General features: G+C 38.1%; 1 protein-coding gene across 1 annotated transcript in view; it reads right to left on the reverse strand.

Annotated features, from left to right (window-relative positions):
- The window catches only part of CERS5 (ceramide synthase 5), a 51,695-nt gene that overhangs the window by 34,085 nt on the left and 1,892 nt on the right, over positions 1–15,718 (reverse strand). Inside the window, exon 2 of the mRNA XM_060764032.2 lies at positions 1,788–1,893. Coding sequence (XP_060620015.2) covers positions 1,788–1,893 — 106 coding nt within the window. The remainder of the gene's footprint in view (positions 1–1,787; positions 1,894–15,718) is intronic.

Here is a 15,718-nt window from a genome sequence, read left to right on the forward strand (position 1 = left end):
TGCTCAGCCCTAAGCAACTGCAAAATCACGAGGTTCAAAAACTAAGGCAGGAGGGGGGAGGTAATTGTTGAACAGTACTCAAGATGACAAGAGGGCAATATCCCTTAGCAGAACGTGGTTTCTGCAAGAATGAAAACTTCTAGAATTGTCATGTTGCTGCATCTGGAAATGGAGGAATCACTAAATAGAGATGAAAGTATACCTAAAACATTTCTTCTGTCTAATACTGAAATAAACATCAACAGCTGCATGAAGAAAGGATGCAAGGGAACTCATTACAATAAGGGGAAAATGAGATTTGAGAATGCCTGGGGGATTGACACAACATTCTGAATGTTAGGCCTCCCATCCATAGCCTAAGACGTTTCTTAAGAGTAGACTGTGCTTATATGGTTAAGCTAGAACTGTGCAAGGTTAAGAGACAGGTTTGTTCTCTTCTGTTTCTCACATACCTAAGTGTGAATATGTAAGACATGTTGGGGTGAATTTATAATTTTATAATGAGAAAAGCCCCAAAATTAAAACTTGAAATGTCATTGATCTAATATTTCCAACTACACTGGCCCTTTAAAAAAACGAAGTCAGACGGGGCCTTTTTTCAATGACAAAAAAGTTACAAAATGGTTAGCAAACTCTCAAGCTGGTGTTATTACTTAAGTGAACATTATGAAGTCAAATATTTTTCAGAAATGTAGAAGGTGCAGCAGTAATTTGATAATTCAAATTACTATTCTCACAACGTATTAGATTGTCTGTAAAGGATAAGGGAGTATGTTGCTGTTGTGGAAAAGAGATCTACACTCTTAGTTTCTAATGGGCCCCAAACTTACCGTTTTACACATTACAGGCACTCTGTGTTTTGGTTGACAGCACTGTCAAGATTGTTGTGTATTAATCAAATTTGCTTATTTCTGCACATGAAGGACTAAAGTAATGACTAAAGACCAGAGGAAGATCTTTACATTTACTGATAAGAAAAAAGCATTACTGAATTCTTTGAAAATATATTGCTCTCTGGAATAATAAATAATAAAAACTTTATTTGTAACCCACCCTATCTCCCCAAGGGGATCAGGTCAGTTTCCAACAATGTAACAAATTGGCAAACATTCAATGCCAAAACAAACAACTGTTTGGAACACCTGTAAAACTTGAAACTTAATTTGACAATTATAATTTCTTCCGCCTTCTTCTCTGACAGTTTGGTCTGTTTTTAAGTAAACAGATCTCCAATTTTATATTTGTCTTAGGAAATCTGATACTGGTAATCTGAAGTGCTTCATTTGTGGAAAAGAGATTATATGCTTGTAATTACATACAACAATCAATCCAAGCTGCTTTTGCTTACAAAAAAGTAAATTATGTTAAATCCCATGTTAAGGCCTCATGATTCAAGCAACTGTTACAGGAGTACTGGGATATTAGATTTTACAGTCAGCTCATAGAAAATAATGCTTGGTTATGAAGCTGTAACACAATTGCTGACTTTTCCACAACACAAACACATTCAATCCCTTGGGGGAGATGTTAAACAGAAATATCTCAAAAACAAATAAAAAACAGCATTCAGTAACATTTAATTGTCTCCCTGACATTCCAGTTTCCACAATGGTAATGAGTATTTTTCACAGGACTACAGAAGAACAACTGTAAGGAGAAGGGAATATTTGTTTAGTTACATTTATATATAAGGTGCACTTTCAATTATTTTTTCTGCAGGGAACATTTCTCTTCAAGTCCACCAAACAAAGTTATGGCTTTCACATAGAATCTGAAACATCACTCACCTTAGTGATAGATGTAAACACTTTCTCTAGAATTGCATTGGGCTGAGCTCTACGAGGTCCATTGTCTTGAATGTCAAGATGTACAGCACATGGCTTGGCAATAAATCTGGGGGGGGGGGGGAACAATGCCGAAGAACTGTTATAGACATAACACAAAATTGTGGCAGTATATCTATAACACTAACACTATCTATGCAATAGTCTCTGATGTCACAGTAATAGCCAGTCACATAAAAGATCATTCCTATATATACACAATTTAGTCATATTCCAGTGAAATATTAAGGGACCACAAAACTGACATTCTCATTTGGTCAAGTTGAGGGGAGGAGTAATGTCATTTTATGCCTCAAAACTCTATTGCTTATTTAAATGTTACCTTCTGCACTGCTTCATGATCTACTTGAAAATACCTACACTTGTTCCAAATTCCAAACATATAAGATAACAAGTATTGAAAACAGATCTTTACCCTTTATGTCCCAATATATATATAATATATTGATTTCAACTTTTGTTCAAAGTCCTGAAGTACCATATATACTTAAATGGAAAAAATATATCCAAAGAAACTGGATCAACTTAATCATGGGTCAATGCAGGAAATAAGATGCCAGCTTAATGAGCTCTGCACTCTCTGCCATTTTGGACACTCAAAGTGCTGCAGATGGGCAGCAACTATTTTAAACAGGAGCTTATCATATGATCACATGAGATAGTCTGGCAAACATTTTTAACAGAGGCTTACTGTAAATCTGCTTGTGCCACCACAATGCTTCTGAATACCACTTGGGTTGGAAAATATAAGGATAGAGGGATCTTTTTTCTTACCAATACCATTTATCCTGGGTGGCTACAGGCACTTAAGCAGCAGGGACAGCTGAGGTAACAATAATGAGACCTACCCCCTTATATATACATTCCCATGTGTACCCTTGAACTTTCCATGGCTCATATCAAAATTGATTATTTTGACATCGAAACTGCCCTTGACTTTTCATGGGTTCAAGTACACAAAAGTATATTTGATAACATCCTACACATTTGTCTAAGAAGGCTTGGTGAAGTTCTGAGCAGAAGTTCAAAACCTGTTTAGGTTTCCTGTTCATTAACTCCTGTGACAGCAATTGCTAGCAAAACTTTCAGTTTCATTCTGAAGGTATAATATTACTCTAATGACTTCAGAAAAATTCTTTGTTGAGGAAAGTATCCATCATAGTGGATTCTATATGCAAAGCTGATTTCTTTTTTAAGTTACATAATGTGAACTCACAAAGGTAAACTATATGTTGTAACACGGATCAGATCCCTAGAACAAGGAAATGGAAAGCTTTACCATAACCACCCATTCCAATAAAACACATAAAGCAAACTTCTTTTTTACTCTTGGCAGAAATTCCTTTTCAGTCATCAGAGAGTAGAAGACTTGAGAGAGAGAAATACACAAACGGGAGGGTGAATGTTATGAAAACCTCACTGGGCAAGGCAGAACAGGAGGAAACTGCTACCAGGTAAAATCACAAAGCATTGATCCAGCATCATTTTTGAAGCTAGAGAGTAGTAAACTGAGAGTAACAGCTGCATTCCCACTAAGCGCTATGCATCAGCAGAGAGGCTTGAAGTAAGAGACCCTATTCTCTCATTACAACTGAATAGTTCATTTGCTGTACCCCACCTTCTCCTATTTTTTGTTTTGCTCAGAGAGTGTACAAAGACACTTGTAGTTCTACTCATGCTGTTGAACTGAAACTTCCACCAGCCGTATCCACATACCAGTAAGAGAGAACAGAAACTGTAGTCCATTAACATCTGGAAGACTATAATGTAACAACCTCTTATTAAGAAATATACTTTACATTGCATGGTTGTCTAAACAGTTAATGTTGTTTCCCTCCAATTCCATATGAAAACACATTCTTTTACCAAATTTTTTTTTACATTTTTAGTATTGTATACAAGCTTCTAAGTTCTAAAATTAAAATCAATATGCAATTGTACTACTAATTTTTAAACATGTTAGGACTGGAACAAAAAACAAAATGGGTAAAACATTCACATTCAAATAATATAATGAACTGCTACAGTGTAAAGTTCCCACTAATAATATACAAGTCAGGGTTCCCACTGCCTCCTGGCTTTTCATGTCATTGAAACCACCCCCTTCATTATAATACTCAAATAAAAAAAAAATCGCAATTCACAGGTGTAACATCTTTTGGAATGTCTGAAATCACCGGGATCAGACAGAAATAGGAAATGCTGCTTAAATCCTCCACAAATAATGTTAAAATCCCCCAAAAACACTTTTAACCTAAATGAAAGCATACATATGCAAATTGCATATAGAAATAATATGGATTATTATCCTGTTTGATACAAGGAGATTACCATAATCTCTATCATATCAATAAAATACTGCAGGAATAGGAGCCCCTGGTGGTGCAATGGGTTAACCCCTTGTGTCAGCAGGACTGCTGACCAAAAGATTGGCAGGCCGAATGTAGGGAGCTCCCATCTGTCAGCTTCAGCTTCTCATGCAGGGACATGAAAGAAGCCTCCCACAGAGTGGTAAAACATCTGGGTGTCCCCTGGGCAATGTCCTTGCAGACGGCCAATTCTTTCACACCAGAAGCAACTTGCAGTTTTTCAAGTGGCTCCTGACATGAAAAAAAAACTGCAGAAATCAGAAAAATGCTAAACTTTCCTAACTTGTATGTGTTTCAAATTGCCTGTCAACTCATGGTGACCTCATTAATTTCAAAGGATTTTCTTAGGCAAGGAATATCAAGAGGCAGTTTTGTCAATTTCTTCTTTTGAAATATAGTCTACAAAACCTGATATTCATTGTCAGTCTCCTATCCAAGTACTAATCCAGGTTCCCTTTAAGACTTACATGCACTTCAATTGTCTTCTATCTTATCAACACAATGGGTTCACTAAAATGTTCACTGGAATTATTAAAAAAATACATTCCTGTTGTTCTTTGTTACCAATATTGCAATTGCTCTGGTACATACTGTACAAAAGAACCAAGGAAATGTGCTTGCTTCTGCTGCAATTTACTTTAATAATTTTGTTGAAATAAGTGTAAATAACTCCACAAGCTCAGTACATTCAAAATCAATATTTAATGTATGGGCGAGACAAAGAGTTCTACAGATTGGTTAAGCAATATGCCTCAAACTAGAGGTGTGTCATTTCTGATTTATGGTTACCCTAAAGTGAACTTATCATAGGTTTTTCTCAAGAAGATTATTCAAAAGACTTTAAAGGCACCAGTTCTGCAGTTTGGAACTCTCCACCAATCCCAGGTGACAAATCTGTACCATGATATATTTCAGAGCTGCTTGATATTTTACATGTGTAACTGTTTTTCCCTTTTATTGGTATCTATTTTTATTTTGAAATTGACCCATAGCTACTGCATTTTCCACCCTCGGCTTATACTCGAGTCAATACCTTTTCCCAGTTTTTTGTGTTAAAATTAGGTGCATCGGCTTTTATTAGGGCCGGCTTATACTCGAGTATATATGGTATATGGAATAAAGCAACCAACTGAAGGAAGCCTCGCAAAAGTAAACAAAAACCTTCTGAACCTTCTACAGATCACCTGCTATCTTCTTCAAAAATCTAGAAATACTGTCTTTCACCAGCCCCAAGCTTTTTTATTATCTCCCTTTTGGTGGCCAACCTACTTATTCTATGCTTTTTATCCACACATAATTTTTATTAATCACTCGCTGTACCCGCCACGCGTTGCTGTGGCCAACCTTCCCTTCCTCTTTGTCTCCTTCTTTCTTTGGGGGGAGATGTAGTGCATACACACACGCATACACATATGGGTATGGATAATATGGTAATGTCTATGTTGAAAGGAAGTTGTGGAGAACACCTACACCCATACGCACTCACTGTTGCTCTGCCAACATGTGTATGTTGCCAAGTTATAAAAGATAGATAGATAGAATGATTTTCAATCCGTATAGCAGTTCAAAAACATGCAAATGTGAGTAGAGCAATAGGTACCACTATGGCAGGAAGGTAAGGGTGCTCCATGCAGTCATGCCAGTGGCCACATGACTTTGGAGGTGTCTACGGACAACGCCAGCTCTTCAGCTAAAAAATGGAGATGAGCACCAGAGTCCCAGAGTTGGACATGACTGGATTTATTGTCAGGGGAAAACTTTTAGCTTTATACAAACACACACAGTGTGGATATGCAATTGTGTGTTTTGTTTTCACTTTATTTCTTAATTAGTTGCTCTCCACCAAGGTGCTCCGAGCGACTTACAATCTAAAATAGCATTTACACAATATAAAAACATTCAACTGACTATTTGGCAAATTAGATCTGATTACTTAAATGCACAACCAAACAGCCAAGTCTTGAGTGCCTTTACAAAAGGTTGCAACTCCGACATTGCTCTAATGTATGGAGGCAATGAGTTCCACAGAATTGGAGCACAGGTCAAAAAAGCTTTACGCCTTGTAGCTTCCAGGTGTACCTCCCTAGGGCCCGGTATGTATAGGAGATTTTCCTGGGTGGATCGAGGTGACCACTGATGGAGAAATGTGAACAAATTGTGGGACTATAGATATCGGATGCTACCTTCCCAACTGTCCTCCCTCCCTGACAGGGGGAGGACTCCCCTCATTGGTAGGGCTCTGCCCCCCCCCCCCCAAGCTCCTGGCTCCCTCCTGCTTTGCCTCACCCTCCCCCCACCAAGTTGCACCGGAAACGGCTGCAACGGGCTCTGAGCCTGGGGTCCGCTGCTACTGCTGCCTGTGCTTCTGCCTCCTCATCCTCCTCTTCCTCTATGTGGGTCCCTTCAGTCTCCCTCCTGCCTCAGAAGCTGGGTGGGGGCTGGAAGCCTTGGAAGTGGCCACCTTTGCAAAGGCAACGGGAAGAGCCAAGAGGAGGGAAGGTAGGAGGTTGCCTCTCTCTCTCTCTCTACCCCACCCCCCACCCCGCTGTGCAAGGCGCGCTCTCCTCTCTTTCCCATGCTTCCTTTCTCTCTTTCCTCTGTCGCCACAGCAGGCAAAGAGGAAGGTGAAGAGGAAGGGGTCATGGCAGCCATGGATATCACCTGGGAAGTTCAAGGGGAAGGAGCGAGGGAGAGAAGAAAAGAGGCAGGAGAAGGAGGAATGAGAAGGAGAGGAAGCTGCTGGGAGGAAGGAGGAGGGCTTGCAAGGATATTCCTCCCCCTCCCCTCACACACACACAAAACCGTCAGGGCGAACGGCCTCTTTTGCGCTTACTTGCCTCACCTTTAAAAGAAAAAGCAAAGGGCAAGGGGAAGGCGAAGTTGTGTCTATGTGTGTGGCCATGTGTGCGGGATAGGCTCCTGAGTAGGCTGCCGTGAGGGAGGAAGCTCCCTGCCGCAGTGAGGGAGGGAGCTCAGTGCTGCTCGTTGTGCCAGTTGTTTGTATGGCCGTGCATGCGCAAGCGCTTGGCTTTCAATGCTTTAATGGCTGCTCTCCCCTTGTGTGGATATTTGGGGTTTCTGCTGTTTCTTTCGGGGGTTTTTTTTTAGTGGAGGACATACATTGGGTTATTAGGTGTATCGTGTCCAAATTTGGTGTCAATTTTCCCACCGTTTTTTGAGTTCCGTGAATACCACAAACAAACATTACATTTTTATTTACTGGGAACGTAGGGGATGGGGGGAGGGGGCAAGGGAAGGAAAAGGAGAAATTTGGGATTAATAAATTAATTATTGGTTAGTTGCATCTTTACAAATTTCTGGGATGTCACAAGGAAAAAACAAAGAGGATGAAGGTTGTTGAGTAATTAGGTCTTTTACAATATTATCATTGTTTCAACAAGTCTTCATCTCTATTTCTTTAACATAATATATTGAGGATTCTAACAATTTTAATTTTAAGTCCACTAGTTGTATCTTCTTCTGTCTTCTCACATTGTCTTCTGGTCTTCCTATATTCTTTTCCAATTCTTCAATGGAAGTTAAAATGAACTTTTCATAGCAGATTATTATTAGGTTAGTGTTTTCATCATTTGATCACTATCATGCTGTCTCTGTATTTACAGCAGATATACTCTCCATCTATAACTCTTGGAGTCAAAAGCTCTTCTGACTTAAGTATAATTGCTCAGTATGATAATATTCTTATCGTCCGTTTTAAGAACTTTCCCTGATAGCCTGTTGGTGGCCAACCTTCTTACTCTATGCTTTTTTAACATGCTGGAGGCAACTGGTGAGGCAGGCTTACCTGGCATACCACTTTTTCTTTGTTCATGTATGCTTAGTAAGGGATTCTGGAGACAACTGTTTTTCTTGACACCTGTTATAGGCAGGTACACATCAGCTAAGCTACAGTATGGACTCTTCCACACATCTATATAACTCAGAATATCTGCTTTGAGCTAGATTATCTGAGTCCACACCATCAAATAATCCAGTTCAATGTAGATACAGCTGTGTGGAAGGGGCCTATGACTGGCTAGAGGGGAATTTCATGCTTTCCTGAGTACAATGTTAACTGTACAACACATCAAGAGACTGCAGCCTTCCTTCAACATCTTTTCAGTGCCAATGCTATTAAAATACTTCTAAAACCTTGTGGATGGGGAGGAAAGAGATTATGAGTATGTGTAAAATGTATTTGCTAAAAAGTAGTTTCACTGTTAGAAGCTTTGTTATATGAGGACTTTTATGCTTTATACAAATTCAGGGATATGCCCATACAGTATTTGGGAGGTAGTCAATCTGTATTATTACTGTTTCCAGTAATACTGGTCAGTTGCTGTTCACCCATAATGGACAATGAACATAAGTACAGTATCGGTAGATACAATCTTATGCTTCATATAACATGAACTGGCAGAAGGAAGTATGCAAGTCATTTGTATTGTGCAGTTTGTTCTTTGCTATCACCTATTATAAAGCTTTTAAACGCTGAATAAATTAAAATAAGTTGTACAACTTCCTATGAAGGATGAATTTACAATAGTCTTTAGCAGGTTTCAGAAATACAGCTTATTGCTCCTTTAGTACAAGACAAAAATTGTGCTCAAAGACTAACACATCAATTATGGAAATATATTTTCACATAGTAGAGTAAAAATCTGTGCTGCATTCATTTGGTGATGGGGACTTCAAGCATCCAAATCAAAAATTCAAAATCCATAATACAGCAGTACTAGGTTTGGGGAAAGAAACTGCTTAGACAACATGTTTTAGAAAGCATTACATATTTACATTCATGGAACCACTGCTGAAATTATTCAGAAAAAAATCAGTAGTAATCATTGTCTAACTGGTTTATATGCACTCAAATCTACAAAACTGCCCCTCTAACTGCAAGAAAGGAAATTGTATGCAAATATAATTCTGTACAAATGAAACATGGAGGTGTCCTTCAGTATAGAGAGGACTTGAAAAAGCTAATCAACATTGAGACTATGGTCAAAAGCTTAGGCCCTTTCTATCAAAGCAGATAATCCACAGGTAAAGTGTTTTACATGTGTCTTTTAATTGTAATTTTAGGCATGTTCCTTGTAAGTCGCCCCGAGTCCCCTAGGGGAGATAGTTGGCGGGGTATAAAAATAAAGTTGTTGTTATTATTATTATTATCATCATCATCATCTACTTTGAACTGGATTATATGAGTCTATACTGCCATATAAACCAGTTCAAAGCAGGTAATCTGGATTTTATATGGCAGTATAGCTCAAGATCAAGACTAACAAATTGAAAGGGTAAAATCCCCAAATATAAAGCCATACCACTGAATTTTAAATCCCCAAATATAAGTATTAAATATAATACTGGACTTCCAAAAGCCCTGAGGAAACACATTTAACATATTTTCATTATGTATTTAAGTTTTGTACTTTAATATGAACTGTAACTTTGTGTACTATTATCAAGGAGTTGTAGATAACTCGTTTTTTAATTTGAAAAAAAAGACTGTAAAAACACCTCCCCGATATCTACAGACAGCCCCAACTGAGGAAGCAATGGACCTCAGTTTGCAAAACCTGAGCAGGACCGTGAATGTTTTGGTCTTTTCAAGGTTTCTCAATCATAGGGTCATTATAAATTGAAACCAACTTCACAGTAACAATAACCACTGTCTAATTAATCCTGTTACCCATGTATAGTTAACTCATTCAGTCTTAATAGCAAGATTGAATGAGTTGGCAAGCAGACATTCTATGGAACAAGAATGTTACAAGAAGGCCACCATTTTAAATTCCTCCTTTGCAATGTCAACTGCCAGTTTTACACATGAGCTTCATCTTTAGTTCCTTGTTCAAGACTCCTTGGCTGATTGAGTGGAAGACATTAAGATCATCCTTCCTTTTTGTTAGGGGAACTGCTAGCTAACTGAACAAAGTGGATGACTGATGCTCTTTTAATGGGAGACACAGGTTACATGGTTCAGGTAGAAAGGTATAAACTAGATTTCTGGAATATTTAGGATATGAACAAATGTTTCTTCAGAAAGGCTTTTTAAGAAAAGGAAATCGAAAGGAACTGTAACAGAACACAATTGGTAGCAGTGAGTCGTGAAATAGCCTGTAGGTATCTCTGAAAAAAATGGACAAGAGCTCACGGATGATACTGAATATCTAGATTAGGAATTGGTGATGTGCGACTCTCCATGGTTGCCTGAAACTCACATCAGCACTGATTACTCTGGCTAGACCCCAAAGAGTAAGCAATGGACAGAAAAAAAACAGCTATTCATTTTCCTACACATCTTAAAGCACCATTTTGATCTAATTTTAAAATGGAAATTAGAGGAGAAAGCCTTGATGGATTTCATGTATAAGAAAATAGTTGAAAACAATATAAACTGAAACACTAATCGAGATATGGAAAGTGGATTTAAACTACAATGACTCAGACACTGAACACTGGATTAACTCAATCAAAACAATTAAAAATATTAGGACCAGGGAAACAAAGGAAAATATTGACCAAATGGTATAGAATCTGCTTAAATTAGCCCATATAACAAAATCATCATCAAAACTATTTTGGCACAAATGTGGTGAAATTGGCTCTTTTGTGCACCTGTGGTAGGACTGGGATAAGATACAAAAAATTATAGTAAACTAAAGAAAGAAATGGAAGAATAGTGAAAAAGTAGAGCAGAATAAATGGGAATGTTTTATTCAGAAAATAAATAGCAAGGGCAGCATTAATAAATGGGCTGATATCATAAAATATGATAGAAGCGACCAATCAACTGTAGCTCTGGGTTAGGAAGAGCAGGAAAATGGGGATTTAAAAATGGTTTGAATATATAGCAGACTGTATGCTCCAGGATTATATTTTTGAAAGGGGGATGAAATATATAACAGACTGTTGCAAGAAGAACTGGGATCCAAAATGAGGAATTCTGATAGCTAGAGAAAAGGAAAAAGAAAATATAAAGAACTGAACCATACTCTCTTCATGACTGATCAAGCAAAATAAAACTCGAATTGAAGATACAACTGTTCCCAGCAGGTGAAGGAGGGCAAAGGGGAAAGGAGGGGAGAAAAAACCAATTGCACAAGTACTAGATAAGTGTGGGATTGGGATTGGTAAGGCTAAGAAACATATTATATTGAGTGATAATGTAACTGGAATATCACTATCAAGATTTGTATTACTCTATTTGTGTTTACAATAGCAATTAAATTAAATAACACCATAACGCACCTAATACCTATGGTAATACTGAGGAATTATTGTTGTGCTCAACAATAGTTGTATGTCCCATGCTCTAATTCTTGTCAACATCTACAAAAAACAATGAACCATGTCATCCAGAAATTTGGAAAGAAATGCTATACATATAACATTTGACCTTGTTTTTTCATCAAATTTGGGTGAGATTGGGAAAACGCTGAACTAGTGTCTGAAATTAAAAATGTACATGGTGAAAAGAAAGAAAGTTTAAAACTCAAATATGAAAAAAATAGAAAGAGTCAAGAGTGTTGCTCTGGACTGATGAAACTGTGATTTCAGAAGTCATGTAAATCTATTTCTGAAACATTTCTAATTATTGGGCACCATGTTTTTTCTAGAAAGGTCTAAAGTAGAATATATTACTTTCAGAGACAGTTCATATTTTCAGGAAATTCTTCTTAGAGCTAAAGTGATCATGGAGTATTTGATAAGAATGGAGAGTAGTAAAAAATCCTGACAATTTTGTCAGAAGAGATTGAATTCTGGTGTATTTAAATGAACAATTATGTTTCCAACTAGGACTCCATGCTACTTGTCAGAATGTTCTGAATAAAAATGATGTGAAAAATAAATTACAGAAATCTTTATTCAATCAGGAAAAAGAAACTAAAACTGTGTGATTTTATTGCGCCCAGTAAAACTCCAAACAGCCTAGCAAAAGTAATGGACACATTGAAAGGGGGGGGAGGAAGTACCATAGCTCCATAAGCATTCCACTGCACTTATAATTATGCTGGGAGATTTTCTTCAAATTTTCTGGGCAACCATTTCCTATTCAAATCAGTAGATTATTCTCCAACATTGTCCCCCTACCAAACCCTCCAAAACAGACTTAATTTTTACCTTGTTTCACTCATGGTCAGATTGGCAAAATTAAGACAGGATGTTATGAGAGAAAACAGCTATCTTTTTATTAAGTTCTGCAAGATTTGTGGTGCTCTGGAGTAAAAAAAACAGCCCAAAATCTGTCTGACTTTAAAAAATAGACAACTAGCATGTTTGAGGGGCTTCTGAAGAAGTCCTGTGAGTTGCATGCAGGCCACACTTTTCCCATTTCTGTTCTAAAGTATTGGACAAGAACACAAGAGACACAGGGAAAGGAGGAAGAAACAACAATGGGTGGAGAAAATTGTGGCTGAAGTTGTGACTCATCAGCCCCACATTCCAAGTGCTTTATTATGGCCTCTGATTTATGTGGTGTTCATTTCCAGAGTGAAAGACAAGGAAAGAGGAAAAGGTTGGCTGACATTCCCCAATGAGCAGGGGGAAATTCACAATCAAGATGCAAGACCTTTTCCTAAAAATGTAGATTCCATTCCAACAACTGAATGCAAGGAAAGAAGGAAACAACAGTATTCAGTAAAGCTGCCAGATATTCACTGGTTTAATACCCCAAACATCCACTTAATCCTCTTGCATATAGGGTAGCAATTGTGAAGGAATGTATTCATGAAAACTGGAAGATACCTCTAATAAAGGTGGAGGATGTGTTTTTTAATCAAAAGAAGTAAATTCCTATTAAAACTATCTACAAAAAGCTCTACCGAATATAGATTCACATTAAACACCAGAGTCTTCATATAACAGGAAAACTAGTTAAGTAGTGCATAAGTAGAATGTCACATTAGACAACATTCACAAAAAAGCAGAAAACTAGACTTCGGTAAACAAGTTCTAGACTTGCCTTGTCCCAAGCAAGCTAGCTTCCATGTCCCTGGATTTTAAGGAGGGGGATTGTTATAGAAAAGAATTCAATCACAAAGCACCTAACAGCAAATACCAGTCACACTCAGCTGTTTCACTATGTGCTGTGCTTCATATTTATTATATTATCTGGAAAAATCCATATCCAAGCTGCAGTCTGGAAAATGAGTGTGATTGGTAAAAGGAAACGGGATGTTCCCAATTTAAACAGAGTTGAATTAAGTTATATTATATTTCAGCTTATAAATTGCCAAACAAGAGTAAGTGCCAAAAATGTTCAGTAGTGCTTCTGAAATCTGGATGTACTCCAACATGTACAACATCATTTAAAGTAGTTTGGCAAACACAGATTTTGTTCCAGGCACATTTTTTTCAGGAAGCGTGTATTTTCCATCACAACAACTAAACCCTATCATGCAAAAGCTAATACATGATGAGGAACCGGTGTATGTCTTTAAGATGCCCTAAGGCACCCCTGCCCATGAATTGGTGAAGCAAATGCTTAACCATAAAAAGTAGTCAGTCCTCAGTATCTACACAGGATTTCAAATTCCACAGATAATTAAGCCCCTACTATAAAATAACAGCTACATGAATGTGGAAGCATTGGCGTCTTTCAGGAAGCCTTAAAACTGCAGGTGATGCCACCTCTTTCCTTTGTAAAGTGCATGGCTATACAAAACTGCAAATTTGCTGGGTGTGGCAAAACATTTTAGGAAATTTTTCAAATACTTTTTCTTTCTTTCTGTGGTTGCTTGAATCAGTGGGTGAGAAAGTCCCAGGTACTGAGGGTATTGTCAGGTAGCAATAGTTGTACAGTTTCAATGTGTTGCATGTTCTTTGAGAACATCAGTTTGTCACATGTTTTTATAAAATGTTCTCTTCATCCCTCTCCTCCTCTCCATTATCCTTATTGGGCATCTTCACAAACTGTAATCCTCAGCAGATTCAAAGTTATTCCTATTTGTTTCAAGGTTCACATTCCTCTTCATCAGCACAAAAGAAACAAGTGAGAACTCTGTCATTTGCATTACAAGAGTTGCATTAAAAGTGTGGGAAAATAAGGTGCAACATTTACAAAGTATCGACTGCATTGCTTCCTTATCGTGACACTGAAGTATTTCTAACTTCCCACATGTAAAAGCATTTGTAGGAACTGCACTTCATCCCGCTGTACTGGTTTTCTACCTACAAGGCAATGTTTTCACATATGAGTGTGTGGGGGCAGATAAATTCTTCCACCCTAGTATGCTGAAAGGTGTACTTGAAACAATTCAAGGCTCAATATCTTTCCATCTAGAAGACTTCTTCTAAGGAAGTTAGGATAGTTTTTTTCTCAGGGCTTGTTTTGATTGCAATCATTCAAATGGCTTTCATTTTCATGAACCGCTCAGAGAATGTAATCGCAGAATATAATTACAAGATGTATAATTAATATTCATGATGATATAATTCCCCCTAGGTGTCATGCTTCAAATAAAAGAGCTTTGAGAGTTTCCTTCACTCTACTCATTCTTTTTTATCAGTGTGTACTTTTCTTTTTTTCTTCTCAGTCCATTCCGTCCTTCAGTCACTGCAGGTGTCGACAGGTCCTAAAACATGTTGCAGTCCTTGTGTGCCTTCAAGCCATTTCTGACTTGTGGTGACCCTATCCCTGAGATTTGTTGGCAGACTCTTGTTGAGAGAGATTTTCCCCTTGCCTCCCTCTGAAGCAGCGAAAGTATGACTTGCTCAAGATCACCCAGTGGGTTTCCACGGTTGAGTAAGGATTTGAATCATGTTATCCCAGCATCCAACTGCAACATTCAAACCAAGATATTGTTTTACTTTAATAGGTTACTGGGAAAGATCCAAGTGGAGAGGCAAATAAGAAAGAATGTATTATTATTATTATTAGGAGCCACAGTGGCACAATGGATTAAACCCTTGTGCCTCCTGAACAGTTCGAATCCACAAGATGAGGTGAGCGCCTGTCCGTCAGCCCTAGCTGCCCATGTGGGGACATGAGAGAAGCCTCCCACAGCAGTGGTTCTCAACCTGTGGGTGTTTTGGCCTACAACTCGCAGCGTTTACCAGCTGTTAGGATTTCAGGGAGTTGAAGTCCAAGACATTTGGGGACTCACAGGTTGAGTCCCCAGATCCAGGCGTCCCCTGGGCAACGTCTCCACAGATGGCCAATTCTTTCACACCAGAAGCGACTTGCAGTTATCTCAAGTCGCTTCTGATACAATAAAAAATATATTATTATTCTCGTATGGGTACATGTAATCCTCCGCATGGGGCTAGGACCACACCCAGAGGGCTCTAGGTCTTGTACAACAGGTGGTTGCTGGGCAATATTATTATTATTATTATTATTATTATTATTATTATCTTTATTTGTACCCCGCTAGCATCTCCCGAAGGACTTGATGCGGCTTACAATATAGGTTCTGTAGGTTTGTTCTTAAATTGAATTTGTAAATCAGAACTGTTACATTTTTAAGTGCAACTCCAGCCAAAGTGTGAGTGTGTGTGCAC

The sequence above is a fragment of the Anolis sagrei genome, chromosome 2 (assembly GCF_037176765.1).
Source record: "Anolis sagrei isolate rAnoSag1 chromosome 2, rAnoSag1.mat, whole genome shotgun sequence".
Taxonomy (NCBI): Eukaryota; Metazoa; Chordata; class Lepidosauria; order Squamata; family Dactyloidae; genus Anolis; species Anolis sagrei.